This window comes from Erpetoichthys calabaricus, chromosome 2, assembly GCF_900747795.2.
Source record: "Erpetoichthys calabaricus chromosome 2, fErpCal1.3, whole genome shotgun sequence".
Classification (NCBI taxonomy): Eukaryota; Metazoa; Chordata; class Cladistia; order Polypteriformes; family Polypteridae; genus Erpetoichthys; species Erpetoichthys calabaricus.
Window position 1 is genome coordinate 192,064,613 of NC_041395.2, and position 18,454 is coordinate 192,083,066.

Here is an 18,454-nt window from a genome sequence, read left to right on the forward strand (position 1 = left end):
ATCTGATGGTTTAGCTGTAGATAATTTGTTTTCCTGAATAGAAAGTGTTATTAGTAAATCCATATTGGGGAGGTTGCCCAGGATCAGCCACAATCTACCTGCGATGCTGCAACTGTGAATCTTGCCTGATCATCAGATTGGTTGCGGGGTCATCTATTTTTATCTTTTTTCATGCGCTGAGGCTCGAGGCGTGCTGACGTGAATTTGCAAACGCTACAGGTTGCTGAGAGTTTTTGGTGTTTTCTATGGTGTGAGTTAAATAAAAAAAATACATTTTGCTCTTAAAAACTTTTTTCCATTTAGAAATTTTTTTTTTTGCCCACACAAGAACAAAAGTAGCTGTGTGTTTGGAGGTGCGTTTGGAAAAGTACTTGTACGTGTACTTGTTCTTGTTATCTGTATCTGAACTAGCATCGAGAAGGTAGTGTAGAAAGCAGTAATAATAATAATAACAGTAGTAACTGATATCGCCATTTGTAAGCAAATAAACCCCGCACACACAATGAGGGACCAAATAGGCCATAAATCATACATTTCTGTGCGTAATCTATTGGTTTACATGTGAACACTATTGGTTTATGAATATTTACTATCGGTTTGCGTGTATACTTAATTGGTTTGTGTGTGAGCAATACTGGTTTCATTCAAATGAACTATATTGGTTCGTGTCCATATATTATCGGTTTGTGCATGAACTATATGTTTGTAAATGCAAAGCACCAGTTTGCATATGAACTATATTGCTTTGCGTGTGTATATGACTGGTTCCAGTACGTTTGTTTTTGGTTTGTGAGTGAACTGCCTCAGTTTATGCTCGTATGTTATCAGTTTGAACTTTACTGGCTTGAGTTCTGTGCCGGTCTAAAAATGGATTTGTGTTGGTGTCATGCACATTTTATAATAGTTTCATGTGGGTAACATGTTGGTTTGACGTTTGAACTCTATTGGTTGTATGTGTGTACTATGTCAGTTTCGCGTACGAAACATACTGGTTATGCGTTAGCACCCTATCTCAACTTTGTGTATGAACTACATCGGTTCTGAGTGCAAACTATATTGGTTATTCACGTGGTCTTCGGCAGCAATGGGAGGAAACAGGAAATCAACACCCAATGGAGTCATGGAACATGAAGAGAAGCGGACATGAGACAGATCTGTGTTAAAACAGTGCTATTTAACAGAATCTACCCTTTAGTCTGTAATGACTACAAGGCTGAAATTAGGTATGTATTTGGCCATATTCTTGCTTGCTTCCAGGTCTATGCTTGCTCGCAACTAAGCACTGTACCGTTTCACACAACTTTTGAAACCAGTTACTTATTCTAAAGGCAAAATATTCTACATTTGCAACTGATGCCTTTACCAACATACAACATTTAGATACTACTGGTTGCATTTCTTTAGCCCAGTTCTGCCCACACTGCACAGACAGGTGAAGGGACTTGCTTATGGCCACACAGTGTCAGTATCAGGGCTTGAACCTACGAACTCAGGGTTTAAAAGTGCAAGGTCTTAACCACTACGACACAATGCTTGCACATTTACAATGTGTATATTAATTGGCATAATATAAACTTGTCCAGGACAGATTCCTTTGTTAAAGTCAAGTTTAACATTTTCAACCCATGCAAGTCCAAAATCTGAAATATTTATTTTTTCAAATAATGGATCAGTTTGCCGATTAATGTACACACTGTCGAATATTTTCCCTTGTTGTTAACACAGAAGAAGAAGCTGGTTTGTGAATAAGTAGCTGACTGCAAGCATACATGTAGCTAGGAGTGAATATAAAGTCAGCTGACTTCGAGCCTTACTTCAGCCCTGTGATCATTTCAGATGTTAAAAATAATTACCACCAAGCCTTTTCACAAACATGCAGTGGCACGCAATAGTATTCAATCTCCTAGAAAGTCATCATCATTTTCTGCATGACAAAAGATTTGTACACATATTTATTCATTCAGTATATTTTGTTATGCATTAATAAAACATTTCCAAAGTCAAAATAAACCATTTTCTTTAGATACTTAACTGAAGAAGAAAAGCTCCAAAGTTAGTGTCTACATACCGGTAAGTATTTAAACCTTTGTACTTTGGAAGCTCCATGTTTACACCAATGACAAATTAATTACAAAGGTGACAGTCATAAAATTAAACATAATGAGATGGTACGTGTGAGTCCTTTCTATCTCTCTTGATATAAAAAGCTCCCTTTGTAAGGGCTGTAGTCTTTGTTGAACAGTCACTGCAAAAATGAAGACAAAGGAGCTTCTACTGTTGTGAGAAACAAAGTTATTGAAATGCACAAGATGGCAGGAAATGACTACGAAAAACAGCTATGAGTTTTAATGTCACACTGTGCACTGTTGGGTTCATCACCAGAAAGTGGAAGGTTCATCACAGCATCCAGACTCTTACTAGGACAGGCCATCCCTCAAAACAAAACATCAGCATGCAACATCGACTGGTGAGAGAGGCGACTAAAAATCCAACTGTTACTCTCTTTGGCTGAAACTGGAGTGAAAGTACAGGGGTCCACAATTTCAAGAACTCTCCATAAAACAGGCCTCTATGGGAGGGTAGGAAGAAAGAAGCCATTCCTTAAGAAGGTCCACATTAAAGCATTTATGGTATTTGTCACAAAACATTGGAAATACCTAGTCAAGATGTGGGAGAAACTTTTATGGTCAGATGAGACCAAAATAGGACTTCAAAGAGGTATGTGTGGCATAAAACGAACACTGCCCATGCCTCAAGAAACACCATACCTTGGGTCAAATATGGTGATGGCAGCATCATGCTATGGTGATGCTTTTCATGTACTGGGAATGAGAATATTGTCAGAGTTGTAGGGACAATGGAGGAGTACAAATACCACACAATATTCCAGGGGAACTTGTCCTCTCTACAATAATTCTAAAGCTCAGGAGAAGATTCATCTTTCAACATGACAATGACCAAGGCATTAGGCCAAAGTGACACTGGAATTGCTCAAAAACAGAAAGGTGAATGCTTTGGAATGGCCAAGTCAAAGTCCTGATCTTAACCCTGTTGAACATCTGTGGCAGTATTTGAAACTACTGTTCAGAGGTGCCCATAGAGGGTCTCTAGAAATTCTGCCAAGAATAGGAAAGAATCATTCCTGAACAATATGCAGACCTGGGGCATACTTACATACCCCAAAAGAATGAGGGCTTTTAATGCAAAGTATACAATTATACTGTATAATGTTATAAGAAGGTATGAATGTGTTGGGCTTGAATACGTAATACTTTGGGGTTTTTCTCCTTCAGTTAAATATCTAAAGGAATGGGTTTATTTGGACTTTGGAAATGTATTGTTACAGCACAAGAGTTCATGTTAAAAATACTGAATGGATAAATATATGGACAAATCTTTCTTCATGCAGTAAATTCGGATGACTTTTAAAGGGATGGAATACTTTTGCACATCACTGTGTGTTTGTGTAAAGGCTGGTGGTAATTATTTTTAACAGTATTTTCCCTTAATTCTGAAATGTCCATGGGGCTGAAATTGGGAACGCGTTTTTGCTGGCTTTTTATTCACTCCAAACCACATCTAGTACATACCAGTGATACCTTGACTTACGAGTGTCCCAACTAACGAGTTTTTTGAGATACGAGCAGTCTCTTGGACGATTTTTTGCTTTGAGTTGAGAGCTAAAATTTGGGTTACGAGCCAGCTTCAGATACCCCACCCCACTGTTAATTCGTGCAGCTCACCACAGTGAACGCCACAACATCCCATGTCTCACACGTTCACTTTAAGCAGTTAGCTCGCAGTGGAAGCTTCAGTGTTGTGCTCGCATTTGTGCTTGCAGTTATTTTGCAAAACTTCGTTTTTCCAACTATGGGTCCGAAGAAAGTGAGTGCGAAGGACAGTGCAGAGAAGAAGAAGCGGATGATGTGCATTGAATTAAAGGAAGAAATTATAGAAAAACATGAACAAAGTGTGCGTGTAGCCAATTTGGTGAAGCAGTACAAGCGTAGCACTTCTACAATCTGCACCATACTGAAGCAGAAGGAGTCGATAAAGGCTATAACACCAGGCAAGGGCGTTAAAATCATTTCTAAACAGCGGACATCTATCCGTGAAAATATGGAGAAGCTTTTGATTGTGTGGTTGACGGAGAAGCAGCTCGCAGGAGATACCGTGACGGAGGCTATAATCTGTGAGAAGGCACGAGCGATTTATGCTGATTTGCAGCAGCAGACCCCAGGCACTTTGACAGACTTGGCATCAGGTAAATAAATCTTAAACCCAAAGTCACTGCATCATTCTACTGTTTAAATCCAATGCAAAGTTAGTACGGTGTCCATTTAATGACATCATCATTTTTCATTTCTACAATCGTCAAACATCAGTATTACTCTGTATCAGGTATCGGTAGTCATTTAAAACCTTCTCATTTTTCACTTCTCCAGTCATCAAACATCAGTATTATTCTGTATCCTGTATCAGTAGTCACTCATCATTCATTGTACATCACTACTCAGTAGTCGCTCATTATTCATCACTACTCACTTATCATTCCTTCACACCATGAGTCATTAGTACTTTGTTTTCATTCATCAGGTGTCCGTCGTGGCTTTTCATTTTCTTTTTTAACAGAACCAATTAGAGTGGGGTGAGTAATGAGAGGGAGCATGAAGAATGTAGATTAATAACATATAACAGAGCCCATTGGTTTATGGAAACATCAATCAAACACTTCCTGTTTGTTGCTGTCGCTATACCCACATGACGTCAATGATAGGAGGCGCAATTATTGTAAATAACATTTGGATGACCAAAACCAAATGAGGTTTATTTTTATATGTGTCATAACATTCACAAAGTTTTTATGTGTTACTTGAAAAAGATGTCTTGTATTACTTGTGCAGCTACTCCTTTGTAAGTGACTTCATGCCTTTTCATACCTTGGAGATATAAGGTTTTTCAATTGTAAGAGGCCATACGTAACAGTATTCCTACTGAATAATAAATAGATAGTGTGTATGTTGTCATTTCTGACATCTGTGGTAAAAGTTGGTACTGATCAAAATTATAGTTGAAATTATTTAGGTGTTTTTGCCCACTGATGAGCTAGATCCCATCCAGGGCTCGTTCCTGCTTTCATTTTCTTCCCTGCTGCCAAAATGTCCTCTAGATGCTATTTAACTGATTCACCGGGGTTGAGTAAATGGATGGATGGGTGGAGGATTAAAGAGTTCAGAGCCAAGCAATTTATAGAAAAGCAATGATCATTACAAATGACCGCTGAAATACTATTCCGACAGGGTGCAAGTCCATCAGTTTCCTCACACACATACTGAAGCAATTTAGAGCCACCAGCTCAGTCCGCACATCTTTTGTATATGATCAGCTCTGCCATATAATTTTTTTCAGATCTTTTGTATATGATCAGCTCTGCCATATACATTTTTTCAAATTGCTACTTTTGGCAAAAAACATTAATTTCTAAACTATAAGTAAATTATTCTTTTAAATTTCATTTTTAATAATTGGCCAGTTAAAACTGATAAAATTATGTTCAGTATTTCTGAGGGCCCCTGTCAGACAGAACCTATTGGGATTGTCCTAACATTGCTACTATGGTGTGAGTTACAGTAGTGATATTTTGAAATATCATTATGCTTTTGAAATGTAAGTATAGCAATTTTTGTGTGTTGAGATAATGTTATTCTATTGAAGTTAGCTTTGAATTTTAAAGTTTCAATACATTGTTGTGGCTTTATGTTTGTACACTAGAAATGTCGTTTCTAGAAACATCAGTGGAAATTGGTTAAATTGGTTATTAAGCAAAAAACAAGATATATAAGGGAGGGACCAAAAATTCCCAAAATTGTTAAAAAAAAAACTTGATACAACTTACAGTAGGTCCCTTTTAATCGCCATCAGAATACTCACCTTGAGTTGAAATACCTTGTCTCAGTGCTTCTTCCATTACTGGAAACATTTCCTGTACATATCTTCTGTTACTGTGTCTAGAGCCTCCTGCAATTTTGTTTTTCCTGGATTGTTTCTATAATATGCTATTCCCTTCAGTCTCAATTTTAATTTCAGAACAAAAAAGTCATAGGGAGGGAGATCCAGTGAATATGGGTGGGGTGCAATGCAACAACCACATTGTGTTTGGACAAAAACTCTTGAGAGCGTGACGTATGCAGGTGCACTGTCATGGTGCAACAGTTTGTGCAGGAGCATTGTCTAGGTGCAAAATGTAGTTTTATGTGCACCATACATTTTTTTTCCTGATGCTTTTTTTCTTACAAATGTCTTAACTGCTGAGCATAATGTTGCTGAACAACAGCCTGTTTATGGGGAACAAACTCTTTATTATCAAGTCTACCAATGTCAAAACAAAGCAAGCATTGCTGTCTTGATGTGCGATATACTGTTTTTTTTGGCTTGTATAGAAAACATCACTTGCACAATTGTACATTAAAGTGAAATTTGTGCACTTGATCAAATTAGCAAAATGTTACTCAGAAGGCTGATTAATGAGACTGTTGGTTTACAATGCCTAGCAGCATAGTGGAAAACTACACCCTTCTCCCATGCTATTGACTGATTCAGTGAATTTTTGTGGTCCTCCTCATAATTTTACCTTAATGGGTAAGTTTGCCTTGAAGGATGCTGAAAATGTTGTAAAATACAATTTGCATCTAAAGAGAAGAGACGCCCACCAGCAATATGAAAATGAATCCTGCCACTTGATGTCAGTGCAGTTTTAGGATAGCTGTTTTGGGGAGAAAGTCTGTATACACAACAATGGAACTTTTATACATGTAGATAATGTAAGAGCCAAATACATTTACCTTAGTTTGCTTAGTTTTGAACTTGAATACAATGTAGCTAAACACAAATTCAGTTTAAATTAAAAAAAATACATAAAAAAATAAAGTTTGAATTTTAAAGAAAATGGAATGTTCATAATGTTAGCTCTGTGTGACAATAAAATAGCCTTTAGATTGAGGTTAGATAGTTAGAAATAAACATGAACAGATAGGTATTAAGGGCATATAACTTTCTGAACGTTATGTATGTTGATGCAGTCAATGCAGAATACCACAAGTTTCCCTTTTTACCCCTTTGTGTGTATTTTCCTTTATTTTTGTGTGAACTGTTTGTCTTGAATTTCATTAAAACCTTTAAAAAGAAGACACTTGGACTGAGGAGTTTTTTTGTACAGCAGCCATACTAGTGCTGGAATGCCTGTCAGGTAGCTGCATTTGAACATTTAGACCCATACAGAAACCCTCGACAAATGCATGCTACAGATAGAACAGCAAATATCAAACTCAAGGCAATCTTTAGAGGACTTTGTATGCAGTCTGAAGGAAAAAAAAAACAGTAGCTAAACTACTAGCTGTACTCATGTTGAACTAAAGTAAGTTTGTCATGGGGAATCTGAATAATGTTCACTTTAAATTGTAACTGTATAAACCATTAACTGTAACTTTCATTGTAAAACTGCCTCCTTAAAACTACTAATGTGATGTACTGCACTAACCTCTAATGTTAACTTTTTTCCCAAAACTGATCCAATGCTACATACTAAAACTGCACTGATATCAAGGCACTGCAAGTAGATGATATTGATCTATCTGGTAGTCTCTCTTGGTTGGGCAAATTCAGTTTGTGATGGCCATCAATTGGAATGAAATCTAAAAATTAAGTAGTAATATGAATTGCATTTTTCATTCAAACAGATGGCACATTGCAAACATTAGCACTACTATTCAGAATCCTAGACCTAATGCCATATAACTGATGGAGCAAGCAAACTGATACTATAAATTAATAGAGGCATCAAAAGATGTTCGCTTCTGCAGATTAGTAAGCTGTTTGGGTACCCATCTTGCATAAACTTTACTCCAAGTCATCATTCACTATGGCATGTGTAGATCCATAGCTGATATCCAAAACTGAGCAGCCACAGTGTACAACATAATCTGTCAGTCTTCCCTAATGAAAGCATTCACCATCTTGATGTGGGCTTGCGTGCGTGATATTGATGGTCGACCAGATCAAACTTCATCAGTTTCACTTGCTTTAAACTTCTTTAAAACTTTCCATGCATTCATAAACTTTTTGTTGAGTCTTGCTGTTTTTACTTCCATACTGAGCCAACATCCTTCAGTGAAGTTCAGCAAGTTTTACTCCCTCTGCCCAAAGAAATCTCACTACAGCACATTGTTCAACAATGGTGTAACCTTGCACCAGAGCATCCGTGTTCGTTTGACCTTGGCTTCAGCTAGAATAATGGCAGAGTGCTGCGATGTATGTGTTTGAACCATCAATAAGCCATCATGAATGTGTTGCATTGCTTTAGATTGTTTCCACTGCAGTAATTTTCAAATTGCCTTTACTTTTTGATTTACCTTTGTGTGTGTGTGCGTGTGTGTGTGCGTGTGGGTGTGTGTATAAAATAAGAGAGATCACAGAGAAGTATACTTTGAACAATATGGGTCTCTCTTGTAGCGTCCTTGAGTCCAGATTAATACCAAGATGTCAGAATCTCCAAAACAGAAACATAAACAAGGGGGAGGGACTCACTTAATGGATGCTTGCAATTGATAGGGGCTAATTTCAAAATCAAACATCAGTTATAAAATCTTTTTCTGCTCATTGTTCCATTCTGCTGAATCAGGATTTTACCATAAATAATTATGTATATTTTACTTTTCTGAGAAAATCAACAGTTTATTTATAAATTAGATTGGAACAGTACCTCTTAGCCATCAAAAACCTCTGCTTAAAAACCTCTTACTAAATGTTGTACCAAAACAGATATGTCAGAATGGTTATTCATAAATGAAAATGGGTCAAATCAACCTAATCCACTGTTGTCTGCTTTTATTATTTAATTTGGGTCTACAATGAATTAAAAAAGGATCTGCAAGAAAAAATCAGTGAAGATAAAGCAAAATATATGTGCAGCTTTGCCTATAATACAAATCTTCCTAACGAGGAAGAAAAAGCCCTAGTTTTAATAACTTTTGAGATTGCAGTCAAAGAACTGCCAACTGTCATCTAATTAAATATAAAGTTAGATTAACAACAAAATGACTTTTAATTAAACCGAAAATCAATTAATAGCAAGAACTGTCTTGAGTGAGAAATTAATAACAGAGTACTAAGAATTAATAAACTGATTAGAATGAAAGCCTGCACCAGCAGTCACTTTCTGTGAACCAAGCATGAGACACCTGGCATCTGCATATCTATTTACAGACCTTTCCATTTACCTTCTCTAGTAAAAAAAGGGCAGATTTATTCTGGTTCTAAATATTCCATCCATCCATTTTCCAACATGCTTGATCCTAACTACAGGGTCACAAGGGTCTCAACCAACCCCAGCCAACACAGGGCGCAAGGCAGGAAACAAACCCCGGGCAGGGCACCAGCCCACCGCAGGGCGCGTACACACACACACACTAGGGACAATTTAGAATCACCAATGCACCTGATCTGCATGTCTTTGGACTGTGGGAGGAAACCGGAGTACCCGGAGGAAACCCACGCAGACACGGGGAGAACAGCGAACCCGGGTCTCCTAACTGCGAGGCAGCAGCACTACCACTGCGCCACCGTGCTGTTCTAAATATTCTTTAAAAAATATTTTTCTATTAAAAATCCATTGATTGGAATATTGCTTGAACACATTTTAAAAATAAAATGATACTAAACCGTGCAATTTGGAAGCAATTTTATAGTTAACTGATTGCAATAAAAATATTATATTTAATGTTTTTTTATATTACTATAATAAACATTTGTGAATATAGGGCTTTTATATGTAGACTGTGCATTAAAGTTTTATCTGACCTCTTTTTAGAATGGCTCAGCTGATGCAGCAACCATGGAACCACATGACATCTACTCTGCTGGCTGGTGTTATGGACTGGAGCTTGCTGCTGGAGAATCTTACAATTCAGTAGGTGAGCATTACTGATGCGTTACCACATCAGCAGTTTAGGTTTACTCTGAAGACACTGTGAATTTTTATAATTCAGTCAAATCACTAAATCATCAAAGTGAAATCAACACTATTAATACACACTTAAATATATCAGTGACCCTTGGCAGAAACTCCTAATGTTCAAGAGGTAATCTAACTCTAGCAGAGTTGACCTTACTGTAGTCAACACTTAGGCAGTATAATTATTCAAGATTTTAGGAGTTACACTGAATTACATAAGATGCATTAAGCATGGAAAATTACGTCTGCTAAAGGTTTTGTGATTAATTTAAATGTTCAGTGCCAATTTTAGTTGAGCAACAAAAAAAAAAACTGGAGATTTAGAGTATGGACTACACTCCTAAATCCTACAATTGATTAACTTTGCAGTATTTTAATGTCATTTTAATTTACATTGGGTTTAGTTTTAGTTTTTGTAGCATAAGTTTTGTACTCTGAGATTTTCACAATGATAAAGTTACTGCATGTGAAATAATTAAGAATTATTGTATATCGTAAAGCGCATGGAATTTTTTTCCACTTTATGCCCTCAAAAAACATTGAAATACTTAGTGCTATTTGAAATTAAATTGACAATGAATTTGGTTTCCTTTCTTATTTAATTATTAAAAATTATAAATAAAAATACATTTGAATTATTAATACATAAGAGGTAAGGTTATGTGTTGTATTTGTTCATCTGTGTATATGCTTCAATAAATAGCTACAGTATATGTAACAATAAGTTATCTTTTACTATTTTTAAAGAAATGGCTTTCATTCAATTTGTAATAAAACAGTTAGTTTTAAATGTATTTATTTCCTTGCAGATGGTATCAACTATTATGTAGTTGCTCTTGCAAGGAAATCATCCAGTGATCTTTCTTTGCTGGAGATGCATGAAAAAAGCTCCTGTCATCCTGGTATCCAAACCACTGTTGGATGGACAGTTCCTGTTGGTTTCCTAGTCAACACATCACAAATAAGTATAGATGAACACTGTAACTTCCCAAAAGGTATTTTGTATGTCAGAATAATTGCATCAATAATATATCAAACTGTTTCTCTGTTTTTTTTCTGTTTTTTTTTGTTTGCCATTAACCCTATTGTTCTGAATAGTGTAGTTGTCCCAGTACAATTATCTACCATCAGAGCATTTACATCTTTCCAAATACTTAGGTAATTTCAAAGATTCCTTATAAATACTGTTTTTCTTAACTGGTGTTTTTTTCTGGCCACATTATGCCAAAACTAGAAAACATAATAAGCATGAAATCCATAATTTGGGTTTACACATTATACTGTATTTGAGAGATTGCTAGTGAGTGAAGTAAAAAATTTCTTCCATCTAGGAAGATGCTTTCAATGATCTGTTTCCTTGTATTTTCTTGTTACGTTGTTCTTTACTCCTTAGAAATTGTGAGACATTTAATATGTTTATTTATTCATTGTCACTGTCTTGAAATTTTCCTTAGGGTAGTTGTAATTAAAGTAAAGTACCACTTAGCTTGACTTTTAATGCCCGTTTTAGTTTCTGCAGTTAAAAAACAGCAAAACAAGATAATATCAGATTTTAGGTGTCCAGGTTACAGGCAAGTCTATCTTGTGTGTTGCTAAGGTGCTCAGCTGTATCTGTGTGCCTTTTTTCTGAGAACAGGTCCAAAGATTAGTTGGTTCGGTGAAGTCCTACTTGTAAGTACTTGGCTAGAGGAAAGATTATGTGTCTGATCTCTGGTGTTTTAAATTTCAAAGGCACCTTCTTTCACAGTTTAAATACTATCTATTACATTGCTAGTACAAGCTAAAATACTTTTCTATGTGGGGATTAATGCAAGCCAAATACTGTATATTTGCAGGAATATAAAATACTATAGCAACATATTATTTGCATAGTCATTTAAAACATAAATTGCAGTGATATAATTACTATTAGTTATATTTTTATATTTTCTATACAATGTTTGAGATCTTTGTTTTAAGCTTTCTGCCAGGATACCAGAACTAAGAGATCTCTTTAGTTTATGAACAAAATTCGTAAAAATCTGAACACATCAACGTGCTTTTCTGAGTTTGTGGTTCAGATGAAGCAATAGACTTTTTCTTAAGAAATAACCCAAACACACTTGCCACAATTAACAAAATAATAGTTGCTGCCTCGCAGTAAGGAGACCTGGGTTTGCTTCCCGGGTCCTCCCTGCGTGGAGTTTGCATGTTCTCCCTGTGTCTGCATGGGTTACCTCCCACAGTCCAAAGACATGCAGGTTAGGTGCATTGGTGATCCTAAATTGACCCTAGTGTGTGCTTGGTGTGTGGGTGTGTGTGTGCATGTGCCCTGTGGTGGGCTGGTGCCCTGCCCAGGGATTTGTTCCTGCCTTGTGCCTTGTGTTGGCTTGGATTGGCTCCAGCAGACCCCCGTGACTTTGTGTTAGGATATAGCAGGTTGGATAATGACTGCCTAATTATAATGAAAAAAGGCTATATGCAAGTTTAAATCTATGTTTGATTTTTTTTCACTCCTCAAAGAAATGGTATAATTCTGGCCTTTCAGCCAGTTAGATGGATAATTTCATAGCTAGTTATAAAGTTCCTAGCGCTTGAACTTTATGGCAGCATTTATTTGCTCTCAGATTGCCTGCATTCACTAAGCCCCGATCCCACCCCCCTAAAGCTGCTCGGTGTATGTGTGCATTTGTGCATAGACATGTATATGTATGCGTAGATATATAAATATCATATTTGGCCCCATGAGACTAATGTGTGCTAGATGCTGCTCTGAATTTCCAAACAAATTTAAGAGAATCTTAAAACAGCTAAAGACATATCCGTAACACAAGCTCATTACTATTGGCTACAGTAATAAATACCAATGACAACAATACATTTGGTTTGTTTTCTGTTGATTCTGGCATGCTTTGTCCTGACTCTTTCAAGATCCATGAAAAATTGCTCTGGCACATGTGGAAGGAAATTTAGCATGTTTTGTCTTGTGGTGGGGGGCTGTGTGCAGTGTACTGTTTTTGATACTTCATTCACAGTTTTCCTCATTCTCTAGTATAAAAACTATGTCTGCTGATCTTTTTAGCGATCAATCTCTCTAGCATGTGCGTCATGCTTTCTTTTAGCAGGGTCAGAGATGATGTATCTGCCACATCTAACTTATAGACGGTCTTCAGATTTTACGGGTCAGCACTAGGTAACCCTCTAGAATAGAAGGGTTTGCTCCATCCTTTGCTGTGGCTACAACCTAGGAAGGAGGGGTCCCGGTGTTGAGAGGAAGTTATGATAGAGGGCAGAGACAATAGTGCTTGCAATGGGTTATAAAGGAAGGATGTGTTTTAACATTGGTTTCTTGGGTGAACATAAGTCAAAATTATAGTATATTATTGGTGCAAAGTTTTGTGCATCAAGGTTGTCAGTAATTGGGTTATGGCTCTTTGTTTAGTGAATCAATGTGAAATGATCCCTTACAGAGACATCAGTGGATGTCAGTCGCCTATGATAAATCTTATCAGATGAGACCCAGAAATTGCATTCCAAAGGGAAGACTGTGAGGAGAATTTACTCTTTAGTTGAAGTTAAGCATCAGTGAAACAGGACCTGGTAGCTGCATCTTAAATAAAGGCAAGCAGAGCAATGCTACTGTTTTCCTGTGTATGTCAATTTCAACAACAAGAACTGCGTAAACTCCATCATATGTAAGTATTTGCTTTAAGGATATTAACTAGGATGTGCTAGTCTTCTTATTAATCAGGCTGTGAATCCAGTATATGTAAAGCCTCTGATAACCACACAGGTTCTGCTTCCCTACAGATCATTTATCATACTATTGCAGCTTGATATGGGATTCATGCAATGAGCAGTAATCTTTTTCATTTATGCCAATGTAATGTGCAGCCCATTTAGTAAGATTGCACTACCTGAAAACAGTGTTTATATGTGCAGTTTGAAGCAAATAAAAGTATAACAGCGTAATGCTGTGTCACAATGTTGACCATTAGACATTGCGAAGGTTTGGGGCAGCCACCCATATAATTGTTTACGGCTGCAAAATGAACTAAATAGCAAAGACATGTGCATTCAACTGAGTCCAAAACAGAACTGACTTCTTCAGGCAATATGGCGGCTTTAAAGGCCAGAAAAGGAAGTGATGTCATCTGCACCGGAACCGGAAGGGACGTCATTGGCTGCCCCAGAGCCGGGCGGGATTTCCCTAGACTGGTCTGCAAAAGATCGAGAGGGAAAATTAGTGCACTTCGCCACCCCCTGGTCTGGCATGGAATTACATGTATTCAAGCCCTTTGGTTGTCTCCAAAACACACGTGTGTGACAGGGCCCCCCCCCTCAGCCCAGACTCGTTGGGTCGGGCGTTCTGCACCGAGAGGTCGTGAACGCGGGAGAGAGCATCGGCGTTGGCGTGGAGAGAACCCTTGTGATGAATGACCGAAAACTTATAAGGTTGTAAGTCAAGAAACCACCTCGTGACTCTAGGGTTAGACTCCTTATGCAGGGCCATCCACTGTAAAGGTGCATGGTCCGTGACAAGTGTAAACTCTCGCCCCAAGAGGTAGTACCTCAACTGTGTAATCGCCCATTTAATCGCAAGAGCCTCTCTTTCCACCACCGCATATCTGGTCTCGCGGTCCAGCAGTTTCCGGCTCAGGAACATGACGGGGTGTTCAGCACCGTCGACACTTTGGCTCAGCACGGCTCCAAGGCCTGTGTCCGAAGCGTCTGTCTGGAGGATAAAGGGGAGTGAAAAGTTAGGTGCCTTTAAAACAGGTGCTGATGTCAGGGCCTTTTTTAAGTCACTGAAGGCTGCCTCAGTCGTCTCAGTCCATACCACAGTATTAGGGGTCCTCTTCTTTGTTAAATTACTCAAGGGCACGGCTCTCTCCGAAAAGTGTGGTACAAACCGGCGGTAGTACCCTGCTAAGCCGAGAAATGCCTGGACTTGCCGCTTGGTTCGCGGACGGGGCCATGTCAAAATGGCTTCTATTTTAGAGCACTGCGGCGTCACATTACCACGACCCACCAGGTAGCCCAAATATTTGGCTTCCTCCAATCCAAAGAAACATTTCTTTGGATTGATTCGAAGACCGGCTCCACCTAGCGTCCGTAATACTGCTCGGACGTGCTGTAGGTGTTCCTTCCAGGTGCTGGAATAGATGACGACGTCATCCAGATAGGCAGCACTATACGTGTTATTGGGACGGAGCACTTTATCCACCAGACGTTGGAAAGTTGCAGGAGCCCCATGTAACCCGAATGAAAGGACACAATACTGCCAGTGCCCACTAGGGGTGCTAAACGCGTTTTTACCCTTTGCGAAATCCGTTAAAGGAACCTGCCAATACCCTTTGGTCATGTCAAGAGTGGTCAAATATTTAGCCTGTCCAAGCCTCTCAAGGAGGTCGTCTACTCGAGGCATTGGATAAGCATCAAAAAGGGAGACCTGATTAAGCTGACGGAAGTCATTGCAAAACCTCCAACTCCCGTCGGGCTTAGAAACTAAGACAATTGGGCTGGACCAGGGACTATGACTCTCCTCTATGACTCCTACGTCCAGGATGCGCTTGATTTCCAGTTCCACTTCAGCTTTCTTTGCCTCAGGAAGCCGATAAGGGCGTTCTCGGACGATGACCCCAGGCTCAGTCACAATATCGTGGGCAACCAGAGAGGTCCTTCTGGGTTTTTCATCTACCACCTCCGGGACGGACGAGATAACTGCTTCGAGCTCTCGCCTCTGTCGGTTATTTAAATTAGACCTGAAGTTAAGTGTGTTAGTTTGAGCGAAGAAGGAGCGGGGCTGGCCGGAGGAAGGATCAGGGTCCCTTTCCCTCCATGGCTTCAGCAGATTCACATGATAAATCCGCTCACTCGGTCGGCGATTTGGTTGTTTCACCAAATAATCGACAAGTCCTTTTCTCTCCTTAACTTTGTATGGTCCTTGCCAATGGGCAAGTAATTTAGAGTGAGAGGTGGGAACCAATACCATGACTCGATCCCCCGGTTGAAACTCCCGAAGTGTTGTGCCACGGTCATAATAATGGGCCTGTGCTGATTGCGCCTTCTCCATGTGACTTTTTAAGATGGGCCTAATTTTTTCAAATCTATCGCGTAATTGCCCAATATATTGCAGAATATTAGTGGAGGGACGAGCCTCTTCTCCCCAACCTTCTTTTAAAATGTCCAATATACCCCGGGGTTGTCGTCCATATAATAATTCAAAGGGTGAGAACCCCGTGGAGGCTTGAGGGACTTCCCTGTAGGCAAAGAGTACGGGGGGGAGGAGTTGATCCCAATTCCTCCCTTCCCCGCTGACCACCTTGCGAAGCATCTGTTTGAGAGTTTGATTAAATCTCTCTACTAAACCGTCGGTTTGAGGATGATACACCGCGGTTCTCAGGTGCTTTATTTTCAGTAACTTGGCCGTTTCCCTGAACGTTTCCGAGGTAAACGGAGTCCCTTGATCCGTAAGGATTTCTTTAGGGATTCCAACTCGCGCAAAGACCTCCATCAGTCCCTGTGCGATTGCTTTAGAATTGGCTGAGCGCAAGGGAACAGCTTCTGGAAATCGGATTGCATAATCTACGAGGACTAATATATATTTAAATCCTCGTGCCGAGGGTTCCAGGGGTCCCACTATGTCGACCCCTATCCTTTCAAACGAGACATCAATTAAGGGAAGGGGAATAAGAGGAGCACGGTCCCTCCTAGGAATTTGCCGCAGCTGACATTCAGGACATGAAATACAGAAGCGGCGAACCTCCTCATTTATTCCCGGCCAATAGAAGCGGAGCTTAATGCGCTCTAGTGTTTTTTCGGTGCCCAGGTGGCCTCCTAGGAGGTAGGCGTGCGCTAACTCACAAACTTGCCGCCGGAACGTTCGTGGGATTAGCAACAGCTTCCGCACTTCCCCCTCGTGCTCACTAACCCGATATAATAAATCATTTTCTAAAACAAAGTGGGGTCCTTGTGGCATGGGCTGATTGGTGCGTTGGCCGTTGGCTAAGACAACTGCATTTTTAGCAAATTTAAGGGAATCGTCATTCCATTGTTCCCTTTTAAATGAGGCCGGTGTTTGTCTATATTGAAAGCTCAGATCTGAGAGAGGGTCTGGTCTGACCTCAAGGGGCGGAGAATCAACCTGTTCTGGCGAGACGTGGGCAGATGACGTGATAGCCCGCGACAGTCCAGGAAGTTCCTCCTCCTCCTCTTGGTCTCCCATACCTCCCTCCACTGGCTGCATACACGGTGTGGAGACAACCTGAGACGGTGGATTCCCGTCTGTTACTAGGCCCAATTTCGGATTAGGAGAGCTCAGTACTTCACCGCTTTTAATATCAGACCAGTCCCGCCCGAGAATCACAGCACACGGTGGATTTGGGAGGACCGCTACGATTAATCTTTTAAGTGATCCTCCATGACTGATGAAACATCGAGCGGATTTATAAGAGCGGACATCTCCGTGTACACAGATAATGCTGGTCTTTGTTTTTAACCATTGTCGCGGTAGTACATATCGGCGGTCAACAATAGAGATGTTGCTGCTGGAATCAAACAGAGCTTCCACTTTGTAGCCATTGATAAGGACCTCTCCCTTATGAGCCATTAACAAGGGGTTTAAAAGTGCACACAATCCACCCCTCTTTCTCCATTCACATTCCGCCTCGCTCCTGAATGAGGGCCGCACCCGCGGAATCGGGGACTCCGGTGCAAACTCCGGTTTATGCCGAGAGGGCAGATTAAGAGGGACGTAATCTCTACAGCGTCCGCTAAAGGACCATTCTGCTCTCCCAAATTGCAAAGCTACCCTCGAGGTTTCAATGAGCTCCACGAGCTCGATGATATTAGAAAATTCTCCCCAGACCGGCTGGGTGAAATGTTCGGGCAGACTGTTTATAAATAAAAAGCAGGCCACCTTTTTGACCATAGAATAGGTGTCCACTCAGCTGGCTTTAACCAGCCTGCTACTTCTTCCCAAAGAGCATCCAGTTGCTCTTGGGTAGACCGCTCAGGGTTAAATTTCCAATTTTTTATTTTTCTCACCTGCTGGTCTGGGGAATCCCCACTTTGCTTTGGGGCCTTAGCCCCGGTGGGACGGATAGCTCTCTCCTCCAAGAGAGCATAATAAGTTCCCGTCGCTTCCCCCATAGAAACCAGCCCACGTCTGTGTGTCCCCTCGACACTCTCCCTATTTGATTTGGGTGACCCGGAGCTAGACAAAGGGATCAGAGTCTGCGCCGGTTCTTTCCGAAATCCGAGACACGATCCCCGCCCGAAAGCTCGGCCCAGGTACTCTCCCACCTGGATATGATTCAGGTCCGGTCCCGTTCTCTTCAGGGTTTCTTCCATCCTGCCGACTACGCCAGTGTCACAATAATGACCATTAGACATTGCGAAGGTTTGGGGCAGCCACCCATATAATTGTTTATGGCTGCAAAATGAACTAAATAGCAAAGACAT

The 18,454-nt window shown here is 40.0% G+C and overlaps 1 protein-coding gene across 1 annotated transcript in view; it reads left to right on the forward strand.

Moving 5' to 3' along the window:
• Positions 1-18,454, forward strand: part of otomp (otolith matrix protein) — a 121,247-nt gene that overhangs the window by 26,497 nt on the left and 76,296 nt on the right. The window contains exons 3-4 of the mRNA XM_051922084.1: positions 9,866-9,968; positions 10,819-11,004. Coding sequence (XP_051778044.1) covers positions 9,866-9,968; positions 10,819-11,004 — 289 coding nt within the window. The remainder of the gene's footprint in view (positions 1-9,865; positions 9,969-10,818; positions 11,005-18,454) is intronic.